Genomic DNA, 26960 nt, shown 5'->3' with positions numbered 1-26960 from the left:
AAACAACATAGTTGTGATGTGACTCAAACATAGGGTGTGCTTTGCAGTCATCTACTGGTTGACACGGTAGTGTGACAATGTCAAGTAAATCCAATGCCTCATAAATATATGACAGCTATGAACATACTCTTTTGTTAAAAATACTTTGAAGAAATACAAACTAAAAGAACACCAAACACAGGATAAAATAAGAGATTTGGACCAAATAACTGAGCAAAAGTGTCTCCCACAGAAAGCACAGGAAGGTTTTTTTTTTTTTTTTTTTCGTGTCTTGGACTTTTGGTTTTCAAACAGCCGAAATGACTCAGGGTTTCAGTGGTATCACAGCATGAAGTGTAGGTCTCTTTCAAACACTTGAGCTGCGTAAAATTATTCAACTTGATAAATGTTGCACTGCTTACAGATGAAGCACTGTGTAATGAGGAAAATAAATGATCAGAGAAAGAAATCACAGCTGCTTTCAGTCCTGCTTTTCGCACAGTAAAGGCATGAGGGAATCTAAGCTGTTAGCCCTCATTTAAAGTAAGCAAGGAGAGAGAGAGAGAAAGAGACAGAGAGAGAGACAGAGAGAGAGAGGACTTACAGCTGGCTACCTTTATGTCAATTAGACTTGACGTAAAGGTAGCTAACCTGTTAATCCTCATTACGGGTAAGCAAAAGAAAAGAAGTCAAGAGACTGAGAGTGCATGAAAGAGAGAGGAAAGAGAAGACAACACAGAAGGCACTCACCAGGATTGCCTTTTCTCCCTCGTTTCCCAGGAGGTCCTGCAAAAAACAACCAAAAAGAATCACGAATGTTGTTCTTTGCACATACCAATGAATCATGAATAAGTTACGAGTTAGACAGTGGAAAGCAATAAAATGGAAAAATGTCTCTTTGGCTCATCAATAATATTTGTTAGAACATTATACTTCAGCTAGAGCTCGCCATTATTTGGGTGTGTATAAAGTTCAGATGAGTTCAACATAAATCAAATGTATCATTCTGTATTTTAGCACACTTAGTCCCTGATACATTCTTAAGGTTGGCAATGTACTTAGTTTCTCTTGCTAAGATGACTAGGAGGCTATCAGAATTCCAAAATCTTCCCTTCCTGTCTATTCCATAGGAAACCCATTATCCTAACACAGAATCATTCAAAGACAATTTGGCTTTGGACTACAAATGAAAGCCAGTACGCCGCAAATGCATTTGCTGGTTGGAGAGCATGACCTGTTCGATAAGGTTCAGAGAAAGACTCTGGGTATAGGTCAGATAAGACAGGCCATTGCTGATGCAGAGCTAAACCAGTGGAAAATGACTGTTTGGTTGGTTGGATTACTGATCCTACACTACAGTGAAGAGATAACATCTCCAACCAGCCTGAGGAGGTTTAAATATGATCATCTACTCAGCGTGAGAAAAATTGGCAGAGCTATTTCCCATTGGTGGATCCAGACTGGCCGATAGATTGCAGAAGGGAGGGAAAGACTTCCTTAAGAGCATCCACGCCGAAGATAAGACGGGGGTAGAAGAAACTTAGCCTGACAGACATAAGGAAGTCTACCCCCCACCCCTCCCCAAATCTGTAAGATGAGAACGGCCAAGAATGACATCACGACCACCAAACAAACAAATCTTTTGCCACTGTCACTCTACCTATCTGCCTGAGGCGGAGGGAGTCTTAGGGAGCTCCTGAAAGCAATTTGTCTGTATTAAGGGAACGGACACAAACTACAGATCTCACATCAGCTTCAAGAGGTTTCTAAACTCTGGCTTTAACTGTATTGTGCTAATTTGAACTGTTCATTGAAACTTGGTTTGATAAATGTGATGCTCCAAAAGTTTGAAATTATTAAAGAGGACACCATAAATAAACATGTTGAACTGTTTACTCTGCGATCCCGAAACTGTTGTGTAAACAGTGTCGGAGAAAAACAGGTGCTTTCCATTTAATGTAAAACACATGGAGATGCAGACGTCCCAGTGGCTTTGACTAAGGCTCCTCATCCTTAGCAATCTAATAAAAGGCTCAACGGCCCAACGCCAGACTGAGCTGTGGATGCCATTTGGATTGTTAACTGTGTATCTGGAAAAGGACGATGTGGGATATGGCAAAAATGTAATATCATACCACATCCAGGTCTTTTTCCACAATATTCAAGACCATATCCTAATGTCGTAAATTTTTTTTAAGGCTAGCTACTGAACAGGCACATTAGAGCCAGCAACACATTAGACCCCCATTCAAAAAAGGATATAAAAAAATGGAACAGAAAAGGGTCATATGACATGAATTTATATGATTTTCTATTCAGTAGATCTGCAAAAAACTCTCTACCAAAGTGTATTGGTGCACCATCAAAGAACTGGTTGTCATGTGTGCAGTTTGACTAAGATGCACTGTGACAGGATTAGCTGAAATATCATTGTCAAAAGTAGACTGCCTGTCAAATTTAGCCATCTTTCCTAAATTTTGCTAATTCATAACAAACAAACGGCGCAGACCACAAATCTTTAGATAGGAACAAAGAAAGCCTTGCTTTTTGACATCTAATTATTTAATTAATGACTGATTAAGAACATTAAAGTAATATGAATTGGCAGTAACGTTTTGCTAAAACCTTAATATATTCAACTTTAATATAGTAGTCCTTACAGTAAATGTTCCAAGCAGGACAACAGTATCCCCCATACATAAGTAGACTGTGATAATCTATACCAGTGGCATTATCGATTATCACCCTCTGAAGAGTTTTGATCCATTTGATTTTCTGAAGCAAACACATGTTCTAGTGAATTCAGGCATCATCATTAATACTTACATAGAAACCTTGTCAAGAACTAGAAAAATTAGAAAATTGTAATGTGCTTCAGGAAAAGTCTAAGGAAGGGGTGGGGCGGATATGAACGGAACTTTTACTGGGTTCGTGGTTTGTTCTCTCATTTACTGGAAAGGGACTGAACTTATCATTCAAACGGCATATCATTAGTAGCCACATGAACAGATGTGGTTAGTAAAATAGGGAATAACAGGCTGCCTGATAGACACACTCCATAGCAGAGATAAAAACTGCTGGCATGCCTTCATTCACTGTCATTTAGCTGCATGCCATAGTAAAGAGCATGCCAGGAAAAAGAGTCAAATTTCTTAACTTTCAGACTTTACTAAAGTATTCTATGGTATACAATTATTTTAAGCTTCTGAAAACTAGTAATATGACTTGAAATTGTCACTGGATCCAACGTGCACCAGTAATCAGCTGTTTAGTTATTTCATGTACCCACAATTTTAGTACCCACTAACCCTCAAGTCAGCGGTACTTGCTTTATATAATGGTGTATTAACCTAAAATGCAGGGGGAGAGAGCATCTCCAAACCTTTCAGCTCATATTCTACAACATTACTGCATTTCGTGCAAGCTCAGAATCCAAACCACTTGGATTAGGATCTCTTGAACCCCCCCCCCCCCCCCCCCCCCCCACACACACACACACACACACACACTCTCTACTCTCTTTAATTGAAAAATTACTATCAAGACTGACAAGAGTGCTTGTGAAAATGATGAAGTGAAACATTCTGTCTTTTTGCCAAGTAACATGCCTTTAGAAGAGCACAACACAGTCCTCACAGCTAAAAATGAAGAAGAAGTCATTTTCACATCATTGTATATACCCCACTTAAGCAGAGGGAACTGTATTACCAAAACAAACACTGAGTGAGTGTGTGTGTATAATATATCTTAGCAGTTCATTTGATTTCATCTTTAAATGTGATACTAGTTTGGCACTGACAGAAAGAGCCAACATACGTGTGTAACTGTATATTGTATCAGCTATTTGAAAACCAGCTAAGAACATAGGAAAAGAAAATGGAGAGCACGTGCAGAGGGCATGGGTGTACCATGATGTATGAAGAGAACTGGATCCTTAATGAGCAAGGTCTCTGAAACCCATTTTACCCTGGAGAGTACCAATATGGTTAGTATTTCAGCAGCTATTTGTGAGAAAAGAGTACTTTCCACACCAATTTTATCGGATCTGTAGTAAATTCATCTTCAATAACCCTCAAGTCACTCAAGTAAACATTCTGTGATTCACTGGCTATTCTCCAGAGTGCAACAGATGGCCAAACCTGATCTAGAATTGCATATAAAGGTTTTTGGCAAAAAAAACATACACACACCACATTTTATATTACAGCTCTTGCAAAGTTGACATTAGGCTTGCTAAATATACACCGCTTCTATAAAACACAACCTTTCCTCACACCTACCACTATGGTTTCTTATCAAAAGTTTACTTTAACATAATCTTCAGACCAAAAACAAGCATAGCGGACCCAAACAGACTGAAAGTGGAAAAAATGGAAATCATAAACACCAACAATCCAAGTGCAGTGATAGGTAAAACAGATGACTTTTAGCGCAAGTTCCAGTTTACTGAAATACCACAGTGTTTTCTTAGGTTTCTTCCTGTTAAAGACCCTGTAAGTTAATACAGGTTGTGATGTGGTAATGAATAAAGTTTGAATTCAGGTTTCATTTCTGCAAAGTCCTGCATGCCATCTGCAGATACATTTTACTACAAAAATAATGGTTTCTATGTGATTCTCACATTTTTCTGACAGTGAGAGAGATCTCTCATTATTCTTCACTTTTGACACGTTTCTCCCGGTCTCCTTTTTCCTTTTTCCATTAGTCCAGTGCTTTGATAACCGGTTTCCTTAGGCCCTGAATGACAATCAATCTTATGAATCCATACATTTTGATCAGCCATTGGTAGCTTTGTAATTCTTGGTTCTTGACCATGAAAGGAACCTGTTACAAGCCCTTTTGTGATGGCTCAAAGAGGTCCTTTCCTCAAATTCCTGCATAATCCATCTGTTCACAGTTCAGATTTACAAGAAAACTCTATGGTCAGAGGCACAATAGCGCACCCACAATAGTCATTTCAATGCATTTCCATTACCCTAGCTCTATATCCGGTAAAATGTTCATTACACACCCAAGACCATTAAGTGATTCCTTTCAAAGTACACATCTGAAACTGAAACTACCAAAAAAAAACCCTACAACTGGTTAATGAAAGCAGGCAAACCAATAGCAGCCTTCTCCTTTGAAATGTCTGAGACCAACACAGGCGAGGATAAAAACAGCAAAGCCACCAATCTCTTGAGATAACATTTACACACGGCTTTCAAAAAGCGTTAGCTTAATTAATACCGTCAAACAGTTCAATTGCAAAGTACTGTCAGGTGTGTCCAAAGCTTGAGCCACCATCGGTATTAGATTAAGAACAATGTCAGAGCTGGAGTTAATGACGGTTTCTCGTTGTTATGCTGAATTCCGTCTGCATTAATTGAACAGGTGTTCTGTGTTAAGATGTTTAATTTGGTACAGTTCAGAAAAAAGCTTATTTGGCACAAAGGGTGTGAAAAGAGGGAGGAAAGAGCAATAAATGGCTCCAACGTTCTCCACCCACTTTGGATCAAATTCAGACCAGACTGAGATTAAACCCGCTCGTCCACATCTTAAGATAACGAAGCAGGGGAGGCAGAGTCCCTGCCAACACCAACTAATGGGAAAAAATGACTTACGGAGGAAATGATTTCTTTTTTTTTTCCTTTTTTTTTTCACTTCTTTGGATTTTTGGTCATGTTTCTCGCATCCCTAAGCGATATTCAGTGATTTTCACAATGACTCCATCGGCAATACCCGTAAAATGTCGTATTGCAGTGTTTTAGTGCCTTTTTGTGCTTTAGTGGCACAACACAGCAGTGTTTTAACGTTTTAAAAGTGTCCAAGGAGAAGAAGAGAGACCATGATCTCAGAACGGGGCAGTCAGACATCTCCAGGAGTAATTCAGACATATCAGCTCTCATCATTCTGTTTCGTAAGGAAACCAAAGCATAACCTTGGCCAGAGTCAGTGTCTCAGGACTGGTTGTCTGCTTTGATTAGTATGTTATCATTTTAACTGTGATATCAGCCCACTGTTACTAAGGCTCAATAAATATGATCGACTCAGTGCAACCTCAGAAAATCCACATCAGATGTGAAACTCCTTGTGGAACAGAATGTATTTTTTTTAACCTGCCTGTTTGTGTTGTTACTTGGGCTGTTGTATAATCTCACACTGTGTAAATCTTAAAGTAATAGGGTGCTTCTAAAGGAACATAGTGTATGCAAAATTTATTCTGTAAAAAAAAATCATTGCTAAGCTCAGGAGATGATCTGAAAGCCAGATTTGTCCAGTCCTGATACACACTAAATGTCTCCATCATACAGGTGTCGTTTTTTCACTAAACTTTCAAGCAATCATTCTGTTTTTCAGCTAACTTTAGCTGACACAGGATATTATTACAGGCGAGACTTCTTTTCAAATAGGTAAAGACTGCGGAGATATAAGTTAGCTCCGAAATTCCTTTTCAGATAAAGAAATTGCAGCTGTTCTCCCCTCTGATTTTCAGATCCAATTCTTGTCAATAGGCAAGGCGCCACTCACTGAGACAGAAATCAAATATCTGGACAGGACCCATCCCTATCTCCTTCTCTCTCTCCCTCTCCCTCTCCCTCTCTCTCTCTCTCTCTCTCTCTCTCTCCTCTGTTTGTCGAGTAATTGATAGCACTCTTTTGATTTGTCTAATCTAATTCATCCATTATCCTGCAGGTACTTACAGAGACTGAAAAACAAACCACATCAAAAAATCAACCTGATCTAATTACAAGTACAGTAAACTAATTAAGTCCCCCCCCCCCCAAAAGAAAGCAAATGGCAATATGATAATCTATGTCACAGGAGAAAAAGCGGTAAAGCAGAATTCCCACGCAAACTCTGCTACCTTAATGTTTATTCATTGTATAACATTTTTGGCTCGTTGTCATTGTCTGAGGAGCATGTGCTCGAACAATGTGCATTGGACATACCACAGAAGGTCAGCAGGTCATCAAGCCTGTCTCATAGAATGAGTGTCTTAGTTAAATACAGTGAAGATCTGTAGACCGCAAGATATTATATCCAACTTCAGGAAACAAGAAAAAGGTCTATTCTTTCCCCGAGGCTTGGTTTGCGAATCACACACACACACAGTTTGTTATGTTCTTAGTATAGTGGTCGAAGTGGTTGGAGCAAAAAAGAAAAACAGTTGGAACCTTATCGTAATTGTTTATGAACGGCCTGGAATTATTTTAGCTAAAAATAACCTGACCTGCGTTGAGTCACAGTGTGCTAGTAAATCTTAATGATATACAGGAACAGACAAACTTCAAAAGCGCTATGTAGGGAAACATTCACTTGTTTTTGTTACAATAATTTGTGATAATAAAACGTGACACATGTTAATCCCACACTGTTATAAGGTTAACAGTTCCAATGAGGAATTCCATATGCGCTATCCCCAGCTGTAACTGTCATTTAACATAACTTCCATTGGATGTTTAGAGGACAAAAATTTAAATTTTCGGAATTTAACTCGTTCATTTAATGAGACCTAAGACGCAGTCTTTTTTCTTTTTTTTTTTTTATTGACGCTCTGTGAAAGAGGTTGGAAAGAAGGCAGTAGCTGATCCAATTTCAAGTGGTATTGATTTGGCTGATTATGCTGCTCTCGTTAGGGTTGCATACCTTCAGAGAACACACACACACACTCACGAACCTCTCAAATGACTTTTTTCTTGTTTTTGTTTGAGACATGAAATGTAACCAAATAAGCAAGACACAGAAATGTTTTTGAAGCATTTATAAATTTGTCGGGGGTTTGGGAAATCCACAGACAGTTGTTTTTGGCCACACTTTGTACAAAAAAAAGCATGTTGAATTGATTGTGTTTATTTGTACTTTAGCTCAAGGAGGTAACAATAATTATGTTTCTCAATAAAGCATGACCTGGCTCTGTCAGAATACTTGATTAAAATTATATTTAGCATTTCTGTTGTAAAAACACACTGACAACAGTATTACAAATTCTGATTGATTCACGCCTTGGAATCTTATGTGTATTTCAGAGAATGCGCGCATTATGAAAATATGAAAGGCAGGTTGTGTGAAACTAGTCGGAAATGAGAAGATAACACAACTTTAGGTGGAGTGCAGGTTGAAATGGTCTAGTGAGCATGTGGATGTGCCAATACACCCCAAAATGAACAAATTTGAAATTATGGCTGTGTCTGGATGCACTCCAAGTAGACTACAGTTCCTCAGAACAGGGCCTTGCCTGATATAAAATCAGTCATACTTATTAATATCTTGTTTGGCTCGACACCCTGCATAAGTAAAATAAGACTCAATTTCTATAATGTGTACAGCAAATGCAGGGGTCACTGACTGTATATGTTTTATGTTAGATGCATATCAGATCCACATCTCTTGTTTTAACTGATCAAGGCCCCCAAAAAGTGATACAAATACAAGACTGGAAATATTTTACCTCTGTAGTCAAAGTAGTCCAAACATGCTGTCATATAAAAACAGGGAGATTTAGTTTGTGGAGACTGAGCACTCTCTCTCCCTTCATCACTTTGTCTTTCAGGGAGTTAGAGACTTGGAGCTCCATAAAAACTTACAGAGGACCACTGGTTAGCTATATATATATATATGTAAAAACAAATAAAGGAATCAAGAAAAGTTTTACTGGAGATACATGTGGTAAAACATTAACCAAAACATAAAAACATAAAACAACTCTTAAAACGCACTCTTGAAAAACTTGTCAAATATTTCAATGACTTTATACAAATCGAGCTGATATATTTGCTTTGGAGATACTATTCACTGTACTCCACTCACTCCTGGAGATTTGGAGATCAGAGGGTGTTCTTAAAGCCAAGAAAATATAATTGGTCTTACAGATGTCTTTGATACGTGATCAGCATATGTAATAATCTGGTACAAATGGACCTGTCTCAGATAAAGGTTACCTGTGACAATTTTCAGTTTAAAGAGCATATTTTGACAGTGCTACAAGAGGACAGATAGGTATTTAATGTACTTTTCATAACTGGGGCACTACGGATTCTCTATGAATTGGACACTTCCACAGGACAAATAATGGCTCTTCTCATGTCAGACTCTGGCTGGGGTGCTGTCAGATTTAGGAAACTCAATCCTGTGTTATGACTGTCCCAGATTAAAGTTTGAGTTGATACAGGAGTAAGTCACTCTACTCCCTGCTGGGCTGGCACTCAGGCTGTAGCATAAGGCAGAAAAGAAAGAGACCAAAGCTGCAATCCATCAACAGACCTGTGGAAAAAAAAAAAACGCTATTTCTTCATGAACCAAGAGTGATAAATTGTGATAACGGTCCCCAAATCCCCACCACGCTGGTCAGTTGATTTATATCTACATTATTTTGAAATCCTGTTCCCTATAAATGGCAAGTCTTTTTTTAACAGTCTGCTTTTTCTCAACCATTCAGACCACCGCAATATAGTACAACAAAGATACTGTACATTGTGTCTCCCAGTGGCTTGAAACCATGCCATTTCTGAACCTCACTGCTTCTTGTATCTCGAACACTCTGCTGTTGTTCGGATGAAAAGAGGCAGGTTTCACTGATGCCTGAAAAACAGGAGACCAGTTTGTGAACTTACTAGGATATTTTTCAGAAAAACTTGACACAAGCACCTCTCCTTCAAAATGTGGTTTCAGTCCCCAAAAGCCAGGAAACTCAACAAAACCCCAAGGACTAAGCATCTGACTACACAAAACCAATGCACATTATGTCACAGAGTAAAGCTCATGTATATTTATTCAAGGTATTCCATGGGTATTCTTCAACCAATAGTCTTTCCCACCATTGTAAATCAAAAGCTTGTTTTTCAGAAAGCGAAGTTGTGGGAAATAATAAGAGGGGCGCATAAATGTGAAAACGTGCCTGTTTACTACAGGAGCTCTCAGGTCTCTAGAGGAGGCTTGTTATTCTGAAAACAATGCCATTGTATACAGAATGATCTTCCAGTGAAAGTAAATCTGCTCCAGTTGTAAAAACATTCCCTTTCCTCGTTATACTGGCCGACAGCTGAACATTTCTGCTAAGCTATCGCCTAAAGATACGGTCTCCCAGCAGTCCAATCGTGGCTGTCTCCGTTATAAGCCATCTCCTCTTGTCCCCAAGTAACACAGTCACCACAGATGGAGAGAGGGGAAAGGGGCCACAAGAGTGTCTGGTGCCAAGAGCGTCAGTCTTGCTTGTCGTTTTAACTGTTGGGATGCTGTGGATTTGGGCCAGGGTCCTGAGGGGGGAGGTTTGTGCTCTGTGGGCATGTCGAGGGGTATACAGAAATCTCCTAGACCAGAATGAGCTCTGTCTGAGCATAAACAGGCAGAAGAAGACAAGAACAAGGCACAGGAGGCCAAACTGACCGAGAGCTCCATTTGGTTCGCAGGTCATAAACACCACCCCAAGCTAAAGACATCGCGCTAAGAAAGGAATGAGAAAGGTCTGAACTTTAGTCTGCTGCAGATGAAACAACATCACTCTTTACTTTTGGAAAAATGAAATTACAAGAGTCAGACTGTCTGCTCATAAAGCCAATGATTGCACTAAGTTTCAAGAATCAGATATTGGAAATGTCTATTCCATGAGCCAGATGTAGATGATCCTCCTCTACCCAGAGAGAAAAGGGTATGTTTGATTGGGGAAAATAAGTAGAGATTTATCCTGTCAGACCAAATATGAAAATCTGTTAATTCAATCTTTTCTCCTTGCATCCAGGGCCAGTAAGGCTTGTGAAAGTACATTTTTACCATTTCAAATTCCCGAAGAGCTCCAACCTTGTCACTGAGTAAAACAATGCAGTCCCTTTATGTGCTAAAACTTTGGCCTCCATAGCTTCATCAAGATGGCTCCTGGCTTCGAGCAAATCTGTTCTTTGGCACTGCTGAGTTTATTTCTGCACAGTATGTCACCCGATTATGACCTGATATTAGAAAACAGTCTTTTATATGATTAGGTTGAACTAAAAAGTTCAAATATCTTTGGTTTTCTAATTCCATCTCCATTATTCAGAAAAGAAACCTTATTTCTGGCATTGTGAAATTGTCCAAAAAATCTTAATAGATGATGTAAAGTGCATTAACCTGGTGACCAAGCTGCAGCGGAAGAACAGCGTTCAAACTGAGAATTAACCCAAGCTTTGACTTCACCTGTGCCTTTCTTTCCTGGTGTAAAAGACACACTTGAAAACATGCACACACATCAAAAAGAGAATGACAATGGAGTTTCAGCTAACATCAGAATTTTCATAATGCCATAACAAGGCATGATGACTCTGCGTTTTAAGTGAAACCACTCGACAAAAAGACAAACCCCAAGCACAGTTTATAATTGAAACCATGGCACAGAGTGGACTACTTCTAGTCTTTGGAGATTTATGTGAGTCTTTGCCATCAACCCAGCACAAACGTAGCCACATAATGAAGGTTTAGAGGTATGTTTATCTAGTTGAACAATACTATCCATTGTGTCCCTTCAAGCACACTTGAGACTGACTGTAATTGTAAAGTATGCAGTTCTCAATGTGCCTATGACTCTCTTTTTCAGTGGTTCCAGATGCCGAACTGCAGCTTTAGAGGACAAGTTATGCACCTATTGTAGGAAACATGAATGCTAGTCATTGCAGAGAGATGATCGCTGACAGACAGCATCATAGAGAGGTGAGGTGAGAGGCTGTACCTAACAAATCTGGACCTAAACACATCTGTTGCTACTCAATGCAAGAAATGCAAGATGCAGTTTACATGCCAGAGAGAGCTTCATCTTTAAGACGTGATAAGGAGCAGGTCCATGGACAAGTAGTATTCGGTACAGTGAATTCAGAAAGGGTAGCTGTGGAAGCATTATGCTGAGCGTGAGGTTATTCAAACCAGTGGATGAGTTTTTAGCCACAAAAAATCTTGCACAAAATCATTCGTGACATTACAAACAAAGAGGTCTGGTTATTGAGTCCCTATCCACTCATTTTCCCTGTCTATTGCTGTTGTTTTCAGTATCTGAATGGAGCTGATATTATTTCAAATCTCAAATATATGGCCTGCGAGTTAACCACGGTCTTGTCTGGCAATTGTGTTTCTTATCATCCAATTATAATCCATTTGTGTCCATGTGTGACACAAATAAGGTTTTTCTCTGATTTATGTGAGAATATGACGGCTGTATCTGATCTGCTTTCTGACGGAAAGGGAGGATAACAACATATAAAGCTGCACTGCCTTACTATTTACAGCACAAGAGTAAAGGCAAAGCAATTGTTTGGCACTACATTCCGTTAAAAGATGAAATGTTTGTGAGTTTAAGCTATTTTACACATCTCAGATACATCTCTAGTAATTCACCAAGGTTGGGTTTGTTGTTGTAACCCTAACTGCCAGGACTTTTTCCGATGAAATCACTTTCTTCTTTCAGTAATCCACAGATATTACATAGATAAGGGTAGGAATTTAAAATGTGAGAGCAGAGTGGAGAAAAGCAGAAAGTAGCTTTTTCTTTTCACATCTTTCCAGACTCTTCATCTTGTGTCTCAAAGGGAGCTATTGGAAAATCAATCAAAGGATGCCGTTCAGGTTGATTTGAAGAAAAAACAACACATAAAAAAGTGATTGCATGGGAAAACATATGAGCCAAAGTTTAGAATCAAAAACATCTCAGCTGACGGATGTCCAAACAACAATTTTGAATGAAAGAATGATTCCTTTTCCCCTCTTTCTGTTTTACCCAAGTTATAATTCATACATTGACTTGGTAAAATTACAAGATTGTGAGAACACAACATAAAATCAGTCACTTATCAGGCTCATAAATGTCGTGATTTAATTACAAGGCTCTGAAAATATGTATCAACAAATAAACTCCAAAATGTCACGAATGAGACAGACTAAATAAAAAGTTCTCGGATTTTATAAATACTTGTAATTCATGCTACAACATCAGACAATCACAGAAGAAAGACAAAGTCTACTAACCAGTATAGTATGCATATGATGCTAGGTGCACATGTACTCTGAGATGAAAGGCTTTGAGTGAGTAACCAAGTGTTCATGGTGGGGTCACTCAACACTCCAGCCTGCTGAGAGTTAGTGTTTTAAAAACACAGCAGTGGGAAGGAAGTTCCCCCTCATCCTTTGTTACACCTCTGCAGGGGGAGTAACCACCAGGTTTTCCTGTGAAGTAACTAGGATCAGGCAGCAATAAGAGTTAAAGCATTTAGGCTGGTTGTCCCATGAACAGAAATACTTTGATAAAACACTGTTTCTTATCAGTGGGTTCAACTCTAATATTTCAATTGGGAAGTTGGAAAGTTTGTTGGTATTCTTTTATGGGCATTTTGTGAAAATTATGTCCACCACAGTTTTAATAAAGATGGAAAGTACTTGATAAAAGTAGCACAGTAACATAAGCTTAGGAATGTTCAGTACTTAATGCACTACATCTGACATCTGACAGCACTTTACGATAGAGATAACCAAACGAAAACATGAGCATTGGTTCTTTTCATTGAAAATATCTGTGAAATGTTGAGTTCCTCCAGTCTTGTAGATCATCTGGGACTTTCTTCAGCAGCAAACCCTCCCATTGCAAGCCAAAAAACATAAGAGTATAAGCTAGCTCTTTCAGTACGTCTTTCTTCAACCCTTTTGAGTTTGATCCAAGTGAGAGTTACTCATATCTGAGGGTGATTATGCTAAGCTGCAATGGAAGAATCCTTGGGTGCTGACCCCAACAAAGAGATGACTGTTTGGCTTGAAGACATTAGAACTTCAGGTGAAAGATGTCACTGGACACAGTCTCTGACTGAAATGTTGCTTAAACAATTGGCAAAAATAAGTAATTTAATGTTTTAATTAGAAACTCCTACATTGGACACACTTGGTCAGCAGAAGTGATGTTTTAGTTTATGAAATCAGCTTGATTGAATCTATGAAAAACAGATATTAATTTATATTGTCATTATGTAAAAGTTGGTGTCACTATTCATCCTCTTATAAATTGACCTGACAAATGATTTTGGCTTTTGTTTTCCTTGAACTATTTGTCTTCAGCAATGATTCCACCGACTGCCAGCTGGCTGTTCAACTGCGAGCAACCATTTGTTAAGGTGAGGATGAAATATAACATGCAGCTGATTTCACATATGCCTGTATACAAAACTATAGATCACATTCCAAACTATAAAATGCTGTTTGGAGGATATCATGCTCAGAGAGAGAATCATGCCATATTTTAAAACTTAGAAACAGGATTATAAAGAGAATCAGAGAGAATGATCGTCCTGTAGGACAACTGTGGTAGGTGATTTTTGAGACACTGTGGTGAAGAACATAGGGTTTATGTTTGCAGCTGAGGTTAAGTAGCATGACTTGTATGGCCCACTACAATGGTACTTTGAAGGAATATGGAAAAAATGTATACATTCCAACTTATTCCCAGCAACACAAACTATAGAACAATGGAGGAAGCAGTGCCAGCTAGTGCAAATAAATCATCTGAAAACAGCTTTTATATCCTCTTTATCCATCCCCAAAGAGTTTACAAGCAGGTCAACCACAAGACCACTCTGTCTCCCTGTTGACCTTCGATCTCACATTAGCAACAGATGCAGCGCCCACAGAACAGTACAGTTTGAGCCCCCTGAATGTTGCCATCATACATCAACACAAGACAGGAGAGAGTAACACGAAAAGACAAGCAAAGTCTTTTTTCATCAAGTTATCCTTCTTAGGCACAGGCAGCTGGCGTCTTTTGTTCTCATCTTAGGGCTTTAATCGAAAGTAGAGCACGGGGTCTGTCCACACCACGTCAACTCAAACGGACATGTCAGGAGAGCAGACTGACAGTTTATAAATTGAAAGTGCGTTTTTTGAAAACTCGAGACACACAGATGACTACGTGTTGGGGGGCGGTAGTGACGGAGTAGGGGATACTGTTGTCTCTCATTTCTCTCTGGTCTCAGTTCCGCTGTTCTCCTGGCAGAAGTGCGGCATTGCCGAATGAAAAGCAGGAGAAAGACCACACAGGGCATCTGTTTCATGAGGAACCATTTAAGAACGTGTTAGAAATTCCACTGTCTGTACTTCACAGGTCCTCCTTATAACCCCCCACTCCCCAACCCTTTCCTAACCCACTGGAGAAAAAGAAGACTCAAAGCAGCTCCCCCTTAGGAGACAAAAGGACTGAGAAAGTTTTGCAAATGAGTTAAGAGAGATTTGACTCTTTTACTGTGTTAAGCTAAGCATGACAGGAGGAGAAATCTATTGATTTTCAAAATTTACAAAATAAAAGCCCCCAGACATATGGGTCCTAACTGTTCTGCGTTTTCAGGAAAGGGGGAAAGGATATGAACACAAGAGGGAGCCTTCACATATTATATACACGGCAAGATAAGAATCCATGTAGAGAAATTTTACACTCAACGATGTTCAGCTTAAAGCTTCAACATGACAAAAGGACTTTAACTTATCAAAATATCTAAGTCACGTTTTAAAAAGGTGTGGATAAGGTGCCCTTCTTATGTGAACCAGAGATGTTGTCTCGTAAACCATACTGAAGTTAACAAGCTGAAACTCAGGTGAAATTCAAAAGGACCAATAAAAGCAAAGAGTGAATAATTAGGAGCAGATGGTTTGAAAATGGAGCGCCAATGCATTGGACATTAAAAGAACTTCTTTCCACATGTTATCCTGTAACAGATAATAAAGCAGCTCTTTGGGTGCCCAAGGTTATTGGGTGGTAAAGTTTTTACACTTTGCTCTGAATACTAGATGAATTATAAATTATAAATCCATTTATTAGACAGCATGAAGCCTGCATAATACCTTATAATGCCAGTAGCATTACAAGCATTGTAGGTCATGAGGAGTTGGACAATGCTGTCTCATAACTATGAAACATATGCCAGGTGGGAAAATGTGGTTTATACATTCAGGGACAGTGTAAAACTCTTGTTGTAGGGTCCTTTAGACAGAAAGGGAATATATTCACCTGTCTGTTAAGCCATTCAAGTGCTTATATGAGATCTGGCCTTTGTTGTGGCGTTGAAAGAAAGCCACAGTTCTTGGTAATGTCCTCCCCGCTTTCAGGTAATTGTTTAGGTTTAACATTCTTTATGGATACATACTGTTATAGAGGCATGCAGTAAATAACGGTACTAGGTTCTGTTAGAAAATGCTCAGCAACTTTTAAATTCTAAAATGTTCAAGTTCTCTGTAAATCTGAATATGCCGGCACAGTTAGCTTGACTATTTCATGAAAGTTACCTCATATACAAGATCTAGATGTTACTATGCCACTTCATACTATATTTTACATTGGGAAGAAAGCACTTTGTAAAACTGTAATGTTTGTTGAGGTCAAGTGTGCTTGGATTAACACGGAGTCTGCCACACTACCATCACTCAGTGGCCTCATGATAAGGACAGGCACAGTGTGTGGTCCTCCATTTAAGATTTGGTGTCTGTGTATGTTTGTCCATGCACACTTTTGTCAGTGTATCAGTAGTATTAATGTAACTTTCCATTGTCTAGTGCTCTGAGCTCAGTTTTCTTTTCTGTAGATTGAAATAAGACAAATGGTTTGTATATCACATGTATCTTTGGAGATATATGCATCCACTTTATCCACACTGTTAGCGGTGACTGTAAAAGATGACATTTATCTGCTCTGTTTGCTATTATGGTGTCCTTGATTCTTAGTATCAACAATAGCCATGACTAAGTTTAAACGGAACATGACCTGTGTCCTCTGCCATGTGTAATTTGTTCTGTAAATCCCAGTATATCAAAGCTCAATTACACCTTTGTCATTATTACAGGTGCAAGATTCATATGTAGATATGTAGTAATTCTTTCCCTCATTAAGGACTAAATATAGTTAGTGTATTATAACAGACATGCCAAAGACACATTGGGCTGTATGTGTCATAACAGCTTACAGCTAAGTGCTCTGAAATCATGTCAGAATTTGTGTAATGCATTAAGAAATTAAGAAACATTTTGTTACATTATTCTTCAGTCATTGGGCCTTGATGTAGTATTGGTCATACTATATATATATATATACATATATATATATATATATATATATATATATATATATATATATACACACACACACACATAAGCATGTGTGTATTTACACACATGCATAAAAGCAGATTTATTGTAATGTACACTCACAATAAAGAACCAAAGCTTGGCAAGGTTCTGACATCCTGGTAACATTAGAGTTTATTTAAATTATAGCTTTAATTTTAGATCCTGCATCCTACATACTCTGGTGGAAATAAAATGAAAAAAAAAGTACAAACACATCCTTTTGCACTGTAGTGACTATCATATTATTCGTTTGCACGTAATAACAAATTTGTCTGTTTCTTATGATGCACTGTATAGAGTTAGTGTAAAATGTGTTTCTGTTCTGCTAAAATGTCTTAAATAGAGTAATAACACAAAATGACCACTTTTGAGTCCCTGTCTGAAATTTTATAATGTGTCACGCAAGCACTTTAAGGTATCATGAATGAAGTCTTTATTATGTGTTAAGTGCACGGTGCCAGAACGAAGTGTTTTTCAATATTTTGAGCCTGAATCAGGGTTTACAGAAATAAGTCTAACACTTTGACAGTTTCATGGTGTCGACTTTTACATGACATCTCTGTTTGACAAAGCGAAGGCTGTGAATGTGTGGTTGGAAGAGGATATTACTGTGGCCGGCACAGAATCTGGCCACAAACACCAAAATATATTTTGGATGAATCTGCACGTTGAGTTGCGGGAAATCAGCATAAATCTTCCTAATCTTCTTAATGCTTCCAGAAGGCGCAGAGATAGCAAGGGCACTAGAAACTGTGTAAGTGATACTAACTCTAGTCTCTCCACACTTCCTCTCCCTTTCCTGCTTAATAAAGCAGCTCTATATAAACAATGACTGTGTGAATAATTAACAATGTGTTGTATAATGTGAGACAACTGTTTTGTCAAAGTGTGTGTCTTTTAATTTGCAAAATAAATCATTAATGAATGAATGAATTAATTAGGTTATTTAGAGAGTTAAGTGTAAGTTTGGAACAGCAATAGCCAGATTAATTGTAACCATACTTGACGTTTAGATTAATCAAGCATGTTACTATTTGGATTACACATACAGGATTTAAATAGCATTTGTTTTATTTGACGGTTCGATACAGGATTTCATGTTAATATGTGCAAGGCATTTCATGGCTAATGACAGCCATCTCAGACTGATTTAATTTGCTATGTCGTGTTTTATGTTAATGTCGCCCTCTGAGTTAGAGGGAGCATTATTCCTATTATTCCATGGCATAAAATTTTATGTATTGCTTATGATGTGTTTATGTAGACCTAGATGAATGACAATGCCCTTGTGTAGCAGCCTCTCCGATACTGATGTTCAGTCCTACATGTTTGGTGACTGAAACACCTACAGTTGTCTACATAAACCACATGGGAAAAAAAAACCAGACTATTTATGTCTTCTAAGAGACTTTATATGCTTTGGGAATGTTTTATAAGGCCCTTCAACAATGACCTGATATAAATTTTTACCATAAATTTAACATTTTAATTATGTCGATATTTCTTTTTAGAACGACCTATTAGTTTGGCTAAAAAAAACCCCACTTTACAACACCAGTTGCAATGTTTAAAATCAGAAGAATAACCGTGATGTGCTCTTATGCACGACTGGTTTTAGACTGCTGCAGTGCTTCACAGATGTCATGTGGAGGTATCTAGTGAGGTTCCTGGACAGAGCCTCTGATAGCTTTTCGCCTCCACTAACAAAGCAGCTGGTTCAGCCCAGACGTATAAGCCTCAGAACTGTTTACATTAACCCCCCGCCTGCCTCCAGTCACCGCGGGACAGACAGCTGTTTGACCTGCTTGTCTCCACCCCGCCCAGGTTACTGCAGCCCCTCTGTGTGAAACAGCATATTTTGCAATGAAATGGATTTAAAAAAGGCTGATTACAGACGTTCCTCACCGTCCACAATTCATCTGGAGTTTTACTGTATGTTGCTGTCACTGTTCTTACAGCACGTTGACGTGCTGAATCCAACAGTGATTAATTTACATTAAATAAACCTTCAATCTTCAACATTTATCATAACATGAATGTTGTTACACTGCACACATTTCAATACATTACATAGTACATCAATATAAATGCAGGACTAGACCTGCTCTTAACATGTTTCATTAGTGTTCGAAGAGGGATAAATTCACAATACTCCCTATAAAAAGGTCTGGTCTTTTTCTAGACATAACCTATGGTGGCAAAACACCGCCTTCCAGTACACACATACACTTACACACTCTATCTCAGACACAGACCTATCAAATCCCATTGCTCCAATATTTTCCCACCCAGTCCAGTGCTTTATATCACCTCCCACGGCTATTTTTTGTGTCAAAGGTGAAAAGGAGTGAAGTTGTACTTCACAGCTGAGGTCTGAACCAAACCTTACTGATTTATGATGCCCTAGGAGAAACAAGACCAGGACTTAGCTATGCTGATGTTAGTCAGGTTCCCTTCCTGTCTTATGTCCACCTTTAAATGCTCCACAACGACAGGTCTGCTTCCCCCAGTTCTCCTCCCTTAAGTTCTCAGTCAGGACAACCAAACATGATGATAACAAACCCATCAGACTAAGTTACCAAAGCTTCTCCACAGGCAAAAGCTACCACTTCAAACACATTCTAGAACCTTCCAGTGAATAATCCGCTGTATTTATGCTGGGTCCGGGATAAAAAAAAAAAAAATTTTAAAAAGAGGGAAGAAAAGCCAGAATCAGCAAATTTTCAAAGAGAACATCGGAATTTATAAATAGGTCCATTGGTTTTTCAGTCACCGTTGATTTTGAGACCGGGACAAAACATTTTATTTCCTGAAACACTGAACAGAACAGAAAACAGATACAATGGTTCTCCACATTACTGCATAGTGCGGAGGGTAGAGCATTAGGGGGTTGACTCTTGTGGTTTGGTGGTCCACAGTAATTCCCCAGGGTGGCAGCATGTTGGCAGAAAACGTTCATACGGAGAGCCAACTGCAACTAAAGTAAGAAAAACTAAAAATTGTATTTATCTTGGAGACCCCTATAATTTTAACTCTGCACTGCTGTGTTTGTTTCATACTGTGTTGTGTGTAGCCATTATGGATGTGTCCTTGATTGCTATTATTTCATATGTGCTCTCCCATTGTTTTTAGAAATCAGGCGAAAATGCCAGGGTAAAACCCACCGCATGTGACACTGAGTGGAGATGAGGTTGTTGACTTGCGGTCTGAAATCTCAAACCCATCTGCCCAGAGAAAAGATATTTGAGCATGCATACACACACACACACACACACACACACACACACATACACACACTCTCTCTCTGTCTCTCTCTCTCTCTCTTGCTGCCTCTCTCTCTTTTGATCAGGCTCTTGCAATCTGTTCAGTGTCCAACTGGAACCTCTTTAAATGGAAAACTCACACACTTTTGACACATTAGCTTATTGCAACTGTTAACTTATTGCAACTCTTAATTAATGCCTGTGTCTGTGTTGAGAACTCTTGGCAGTACAAGATGTTATGTGTTGTTATGTTAGTAGTGATGTCTAACTGTGTTCATGCTATTTTCATTCGTTCTCACAAGAGGCAAGGCGACACAGCATCATTTGCTCTAGATCTATTTAGGTGCCACAAGGTACACAATGATAAATCTACAGCATACCAAAACAAATACAACAGAAAACATTAGTAAATACTGGTTTGCAATTGAAAAGATTGAGTGAATGATTTAATCACAAGAAGGCAAAGTTATAGAGGATAAGGAGAGCCATGTAGGTACTAAAAGGAACAATTGGTACATCGATAAATAGCTCAATAGAACAAAACAAACAAACAAAAAAAGGATCAATCAAAAAACAACACAGTAAAAAATCAATCAGCTAATAAAACAAACCATAAATAAATCCATAGATATATCAACTGATTAACAGCCAATAAAACAGAAAAAAAAATCAGAGAGGGTTTAAGTAATAAGACGGTCAAGAAATCACTGTGAACTAAATGACAATTCACAAATCAGTTACTGCTCCTCTTCCCTTCTGTTTCTTCTTTTACTTCATGTATTTGCTTTCCCTTTTGCTACCATGTCACAAACTTTGCTACTACAAACTGTCAGTCATGCTTCCAGCATTCTACACAATTCTCTCATTTGTCACTTCCCAAAGAACCGCCCTTTCCTCTTGCACATTGCCATTTCAGATTAGCTATCAGCAGTGTCGGAAGCATAGAGAGAGATTAAAGGCACTCTGACTGCAAAGGAGTGAGTGCATGGAAAAGCAAAACTAAACACATGGAGGGAAAGGAAAAGAAAAAGCAGTTACGTGAAGGAAAGGAAAGTGGATCAGAAACTGTCTTTTAATTTGCACATTGGTTTATTAATTATCATATTACTTTATCTTTTTTCAAATCTGTTTCTAATTTATATTAGAGATTCTCTTAATAATTGATTTCCCAATATGATGCAGATGTGGTTTTATTAACTGGCTGATTAATTTTTGCATTGCTTTTTTAGTTATCTATCTATCTATCTATTTATTTGTTTGTTTGTTTGACTGACTGTTTTCAATTTGCAGTTTCCAAATTCTTAACTGATGAGCTGATTAGTCATTTAATATGTCCAAGACACTCCTCAGCTACCATACAAAACGAACCTATACTTGAGGAAGGGTGAGCCTTCTCTACATGTGGTGTACCCTGAATGGAATCCAGTCGGCAACCAACACTGGTTCTGAGAACATGGCTGTCTCCCATACCTCATAACCATCATCTCTTTGCCCAAACTCCACCACAGGGAATCACTCCTCTTTAAGGATGCCTTCACTGAGTTTTTACACTTTCTGTGAAATAGTTCCATGTGAGTAGTCCATGTGTCCATTTTTCACTAAAACGTGCTATAACAGGACATGAAGATTAAGTGGGTCTAATCAATCAATGAATAAAAAAAATGCCACGCCAACTACCATTTTTCATTGATGACAGGCCTCAACCAGCTGCAGAAACTTGGAAATGCACTAAAAAGATCTGACAACCACTGGAATTACAGACTGAAAAAGAAAATCCAGCCTAAGTCCCGATACCTCAAAGTCCATGGAAGAAAGAACAACATTTTTCAGCAGCTCCTGTGACCAAAACCCTGGAGAACATTAGTGTCAGGAGATTCCAATCCAGAATTAACAATGTATAGACTTTGAATAAAGGATGAGTGATGGTATAAACACAATTCATCAGTGGACTCTTCAGCTGTCATTTAGTCACCAAGCCAGCCATAACACTATGGGTTCAGTAATACCACAAATATGTTTACACCGCCCTTCAGTGGAGATAATGGTGATTGTGAAAGTCCTTAGATGTCTCTCAATAAAAACTGCTGGTCAGATGTCATTCATCAACATCATTGCAGAGTGTTCTGTACTGTCATGTCCTTCGACACTCTCAATCATTCTGTTTCCCTGGTATTACACCCCACTAGCAGATGAGGATTCATAGAGCATGTGGAGAGACAGAACACTAGTGAAGTCTGGTCCCAGTGTTCTATAAGAGGCGCAGGGAGATTAAGGCAATGAGGTGCAAAACTGCAGAGTGAGTCATTACAGACTGAACATTGTACAAGTGCTCTTGTTTATTAGCTCTGGGATGTTACAAGCACTGAACAGACTAATGGAAAACATACAATAGCCCATTTTCACTCACAATCAGTACAGCCTTGTTGTTTAATGTGGATTGAACCAATGCCAATTTGATGAAGTTAGCACGATACACCATTTCAAGGAATCTGTTTGGAAAACTACACATCACATGCATGGTTTTCCCAAACACTTTAACACGCAACACACGTACAAACATATTAACATCTGTTAACCAAAAATATGTGTTTATATGTAACTGTATTTACATAATGCTGTTTGAATGGGCCTATATAGCTTTTCAGATGTGTCCACTCAGAGTTGTGAGTCTTGGGCACTCACTGTTGCTGTTCTGCTGGATGCAGCAATGACAGGTGGACAAGTAAGGCCATATGGAACAAACATCAACAAACGAAAGCACAGTCGCAATAAAAAAATATATGACACAGCCTTTTTTTCTTTTTTTACAAAACAAAGGCAACAAATTTATAGCTCACCAGAGTTATAAAGTTCTCCCCAAAGAGGGCCACTGCACTCCAGAGTACTCATATCTCCATATGGCAGCACTGTCTTCAAAAGTGAAAGATTGAAAAGCTAACATAAACGTTTATGTTTTTTCTTCCCACAGGGTTCATATGTTGAGTGCTCTAAAAGGAATACGCTATTTTTCAATGTTCACCATTACACGACATTTTTTCGCTTCACAGCCGTTTTCCGTGTATAAAAGCGTTCACTTTTCATCCATATCTCGTACATAAAAGTGAATATAACGAGGCACCAAAAGTCCTCATTCTCTTTAAAAATTTACTAATAACTCACTAATAACTCACACTTTCCAACTTCATATTTCATTGGATAATGTCAAGAGGAACTCTTACTGCAACAGAAGCTGTGTGATTTATGTATCCCCTTGCTTATCTCTGAGTGCCAAGAGGCCAAGAGTGCAGTAAATATGTTGAATGACTCAGTGACCTGAGTGTAACAGAAAATGGGAATAATTATGCTTACATCAACAATGCTGCCATCATTTCTTATGGCTACAAAACATTAGCAAATGATATGTTTGCAGCGTCTGTGTGAATAATGGATAAAAAAAATGACATGTTTGACCTTCATGCGTGCAATAGCGGAGGGGATACTTCCTTTCAGCTCCTTTATATCCACTTAGAATTTCTTCAGTGTGCCCCAGTATACGATGACAAAAGTACTGAAAATATGACGTGCTTAAATAACTTAAAAAGCTGAAATTTTCTCGTTCATAAGCTGAGCATCATGGAACAAAATCTGTACTGCACACTACCCACCCATGACAAATCCTAGAAATCACACATTATTGCAGTGTTGGAGCATTTGGTCACGTCCTGAGAAGTTTTTAAAAATGTTCTGTAACTTGTTGCGGTGGAACAGTCCTCAGCACTGGTGTCAAATAGATCTGATTAAATATATGCCCTTCCATGTTTTGGTGAAAAGCTTTGTTGAAAAATTTTCTTTGTTCTACTTGTTGCTCTAAGAACCGTCACATGTTGTGTGTGAGTGTATGTATGTGTGTGTGTGTGTGTGTTTGTGAGTGAACTTTCTGACTACTTAAATTAGAATGCATTTCAAAACTACCAACAGAGGAACCAATAAGTACATCTGTATTTATTCATTTGGCAGATGCTTATGCCCAAAGCGACTTACAATGGAAGGAGCGAGTAGGTTTAATTCAACATGTCTGAACCCTGTTCTCCACTAACTGCACCTGTTCAAGCTGCCCTAACGTTATGTCATATAGCCTCATGCTGTTTTGTTGTTACGTGTAAATCTCAACTCACCAGCAAAACAACTTACAGCTGCTTAAATTCCAGTTTATCAATTCCGCAGTAATTCTACCTTGTGAGATGTGATCAAAATTTACTGGAGTCTGTGGTCAAATATTTGGAAACATACTCACCTAGTTCAAAACTGATTAGTGTCCCAATGGTAAAGATGTAAAACTATGCAGAAATCATTTAATTACGTAACCTATCTAGTGGCATGTCTACCTATCCATCTCTCTGTCTTTTATGAGTTTTAAATTTATTGCAAGACAAGGAACCCCTGGTGAATTGAGCTGCTTTTGTTTTCCCATCATGCACATCAATTCCACATGCCTGTGTAGAGCAGGAAAGGTCAAGGGGATGTTCAAACAAGAGAAGAAGAGCTATCTACCACTGGCCTCTCAGAGCCCAAAAACCTATCATATTCTTGCACATTTCTGTCTGACAAGCCAACCAGAGGAGAATGTTTTGCCTCCTGTGGATTCCATACCTGGATCAGACACCTCAGAAGATGAAATATTACATTTGGGAATGTAAGGAAAGATCAGGGGAAAGGGAAGATCAAATGTCGGCAAAGGAGTTTTCCTGACATCCAAAGTTAAGTGAAAAACTGTCAAGCTCAAGCAAAGCCTTGTGTAATTGAAGATAGATTAAAACATTAAGAAACAAATCCTAACTGAAAAATTTATCATTTCTTCGTTTTTCAACCTTTTCCCCCTGAGTGACCTGGCACCTCATGCCAGATGTGAGGTCAAGAGTTCAAATAAAGATTAACAGACTCATAGAAAAACTTCCTCTGATGCATGTGAAGCATGGTACACGGGCCTCCTGATAGGCCCACATGGCACAGGGAGGCTTCCTGCACCTCATCACTTAAGCAAGGGGCTAAGAAGGATTGCGTGTTTGTTGACCGGGTAGTGCAAAAGGAGAGTATGTGGTGACAAAACCAATTATCAGAGGTTGAAAGTCCCTAAGCAAATGTGTCCCCAAAGTCTATGCGGACACATCCACACAAAGAAAAATTCACAAACTGCAGGATCTAGAGTGAAGCGCACATTTAACTTACTCAAGGATAATTCAAAAACCACACACTTTACTGAAAAAAAAAACATTTCACTAAACAGCAGCATAGCAATGGATCATTACAGATCATTCAGTTACAATTTAGACTCAGAGAGGGACAGAGGAAAGGTTCTCCAGAGGGAGGAAAAAAGAAAAAGGGAGAGGGAGGGCTTATGCTGTATATGCACTCCAAATTTTGTTTTCACCCGCCCCCTCATTAAAGACAGTTTTTCTGTGCGAGAGGCTGTTTTGCATGAATTCACCCTGAGCTGGCCTTGAGCCACTGACTTAGAGCTATGGATACAGATGACCCACAAATGAACCAAAGGCTGAAGCTTATAGGGCCATCACCAGCACAGCCCTTGGCTGGCTCTGTTACATATACTTACATTCCACCAAAAAACATGCAGTTAGTGGCAGTTCAGTGGGTTAAAACAGCCTATTGATGAGAGAGGTCAGGGGATAACTGTAAGAATCATGTACAGGCTAATACATAGGCTACAAACAATAGCAATGTGCAGAACAGCAGCATCTCAGAACTTGCTGGTCCTTGTCAAAGATGGGTTATAGCAGCATTTTATCTTGCTAAGTTCTGCTCCTGTCAGCCCAAAGTAAGAGACAGAAACTCCAGTGGGCACAGAATCCCCACCAACAGAGTGCTGAGGTGTGGAAATACATGGTAACAAGTTTGACTGGTACCGGCCGAGTCATGTTGATGGCAGAGTAATGAATTGGGATAAACAGTTTGAGTCTGGGGACCCGTCCAACCTACTATCGACTGCATCAGCTAGTGGTGGCAGTGTCATGATGTGGCAGGTGCTTTGCTGATGCATGCTATGCACCTCCATTACCACTGATGAGGACATCACATTCAAATCTGAACACTGTTTCTGACCAGGTGTATCCCTTCATGGCGCCAAATTTACCCATTATATAAAGCAAGCATTTTCTCAACAGAGTTCTGTGAGCATGACAGACAGTTCACTTTACTTGTATAGCGTTCGTGTAAGTGGTAGGCCTCAAACGATTATCTTTGAGATAAGATTTGAACATAAATCCAATCTTTAGTGACCAAATGATGCCGTCAATACTAACCAACATCTCAGTGAAACATTTTCAACACTTTGCAGACTACACTAAAAAACTCAGGTGATTCGAGAGTCAAAGCAGGCCCGATGCATTACTAGATTAGAGTATCAAATCAACCTGGAACTCAGTGTACACAGGCAATGTGTTTCATCTCAACAGTCGACATAATGTATTTGCACTGTATAGGATTTCATTGCTAGGTTCAATTCGTTAACCTGTACTGTATAGAAGCATTTACGGACGCCATGAGCGGAAAAGCAACATATGGCACTGGTTACATGTTCTCTTCTTTTTATCTATGTCTCTGTTCAATGGGCAAAAAGCCATTACTGTACTG

The 26960-nt window shown here is 38.8% G+C and overlaps 1 protein-coding gene across 1 annotated transcript in view; it reads right to left on the bottom strand.

Annotated features, from left to right (window-relative positions):
* The window catches only part of col23a1b (collagen type XXIII alpha 1 chain b), a 60655-nt gene that overhangs the window by 19259 nt on the left and 14436 nt on the right, over window positions 1-26960 (bottom strand). Inside the window, exon 4 of the mRNA XM_030783063.1 lies at window positions 730-765. Coding sequence (XP_030638923.1) covers window positions 730-765 — 36 coding nt within the window. The remainder of the gene's footprint in view (window positions 1-729; window positions 766-26960) is intronic.

Source organism: Chanos chanos, chromosome 8, assembly GCF_902362185.1.
Source record: "Chanos chanos chromosome 8, fChaCha1.1, whole genome shotgun sequence".
Taxonomy (NCBI): Eukaryota; Metazoa; Chordata; class Actinopteri; order Gonorynchiformes; family Chanidae; genus Chanos; species Chanos chanos.
This window is presented reverse-complemented; position numbering and strand designations above follow the sequence as displayed.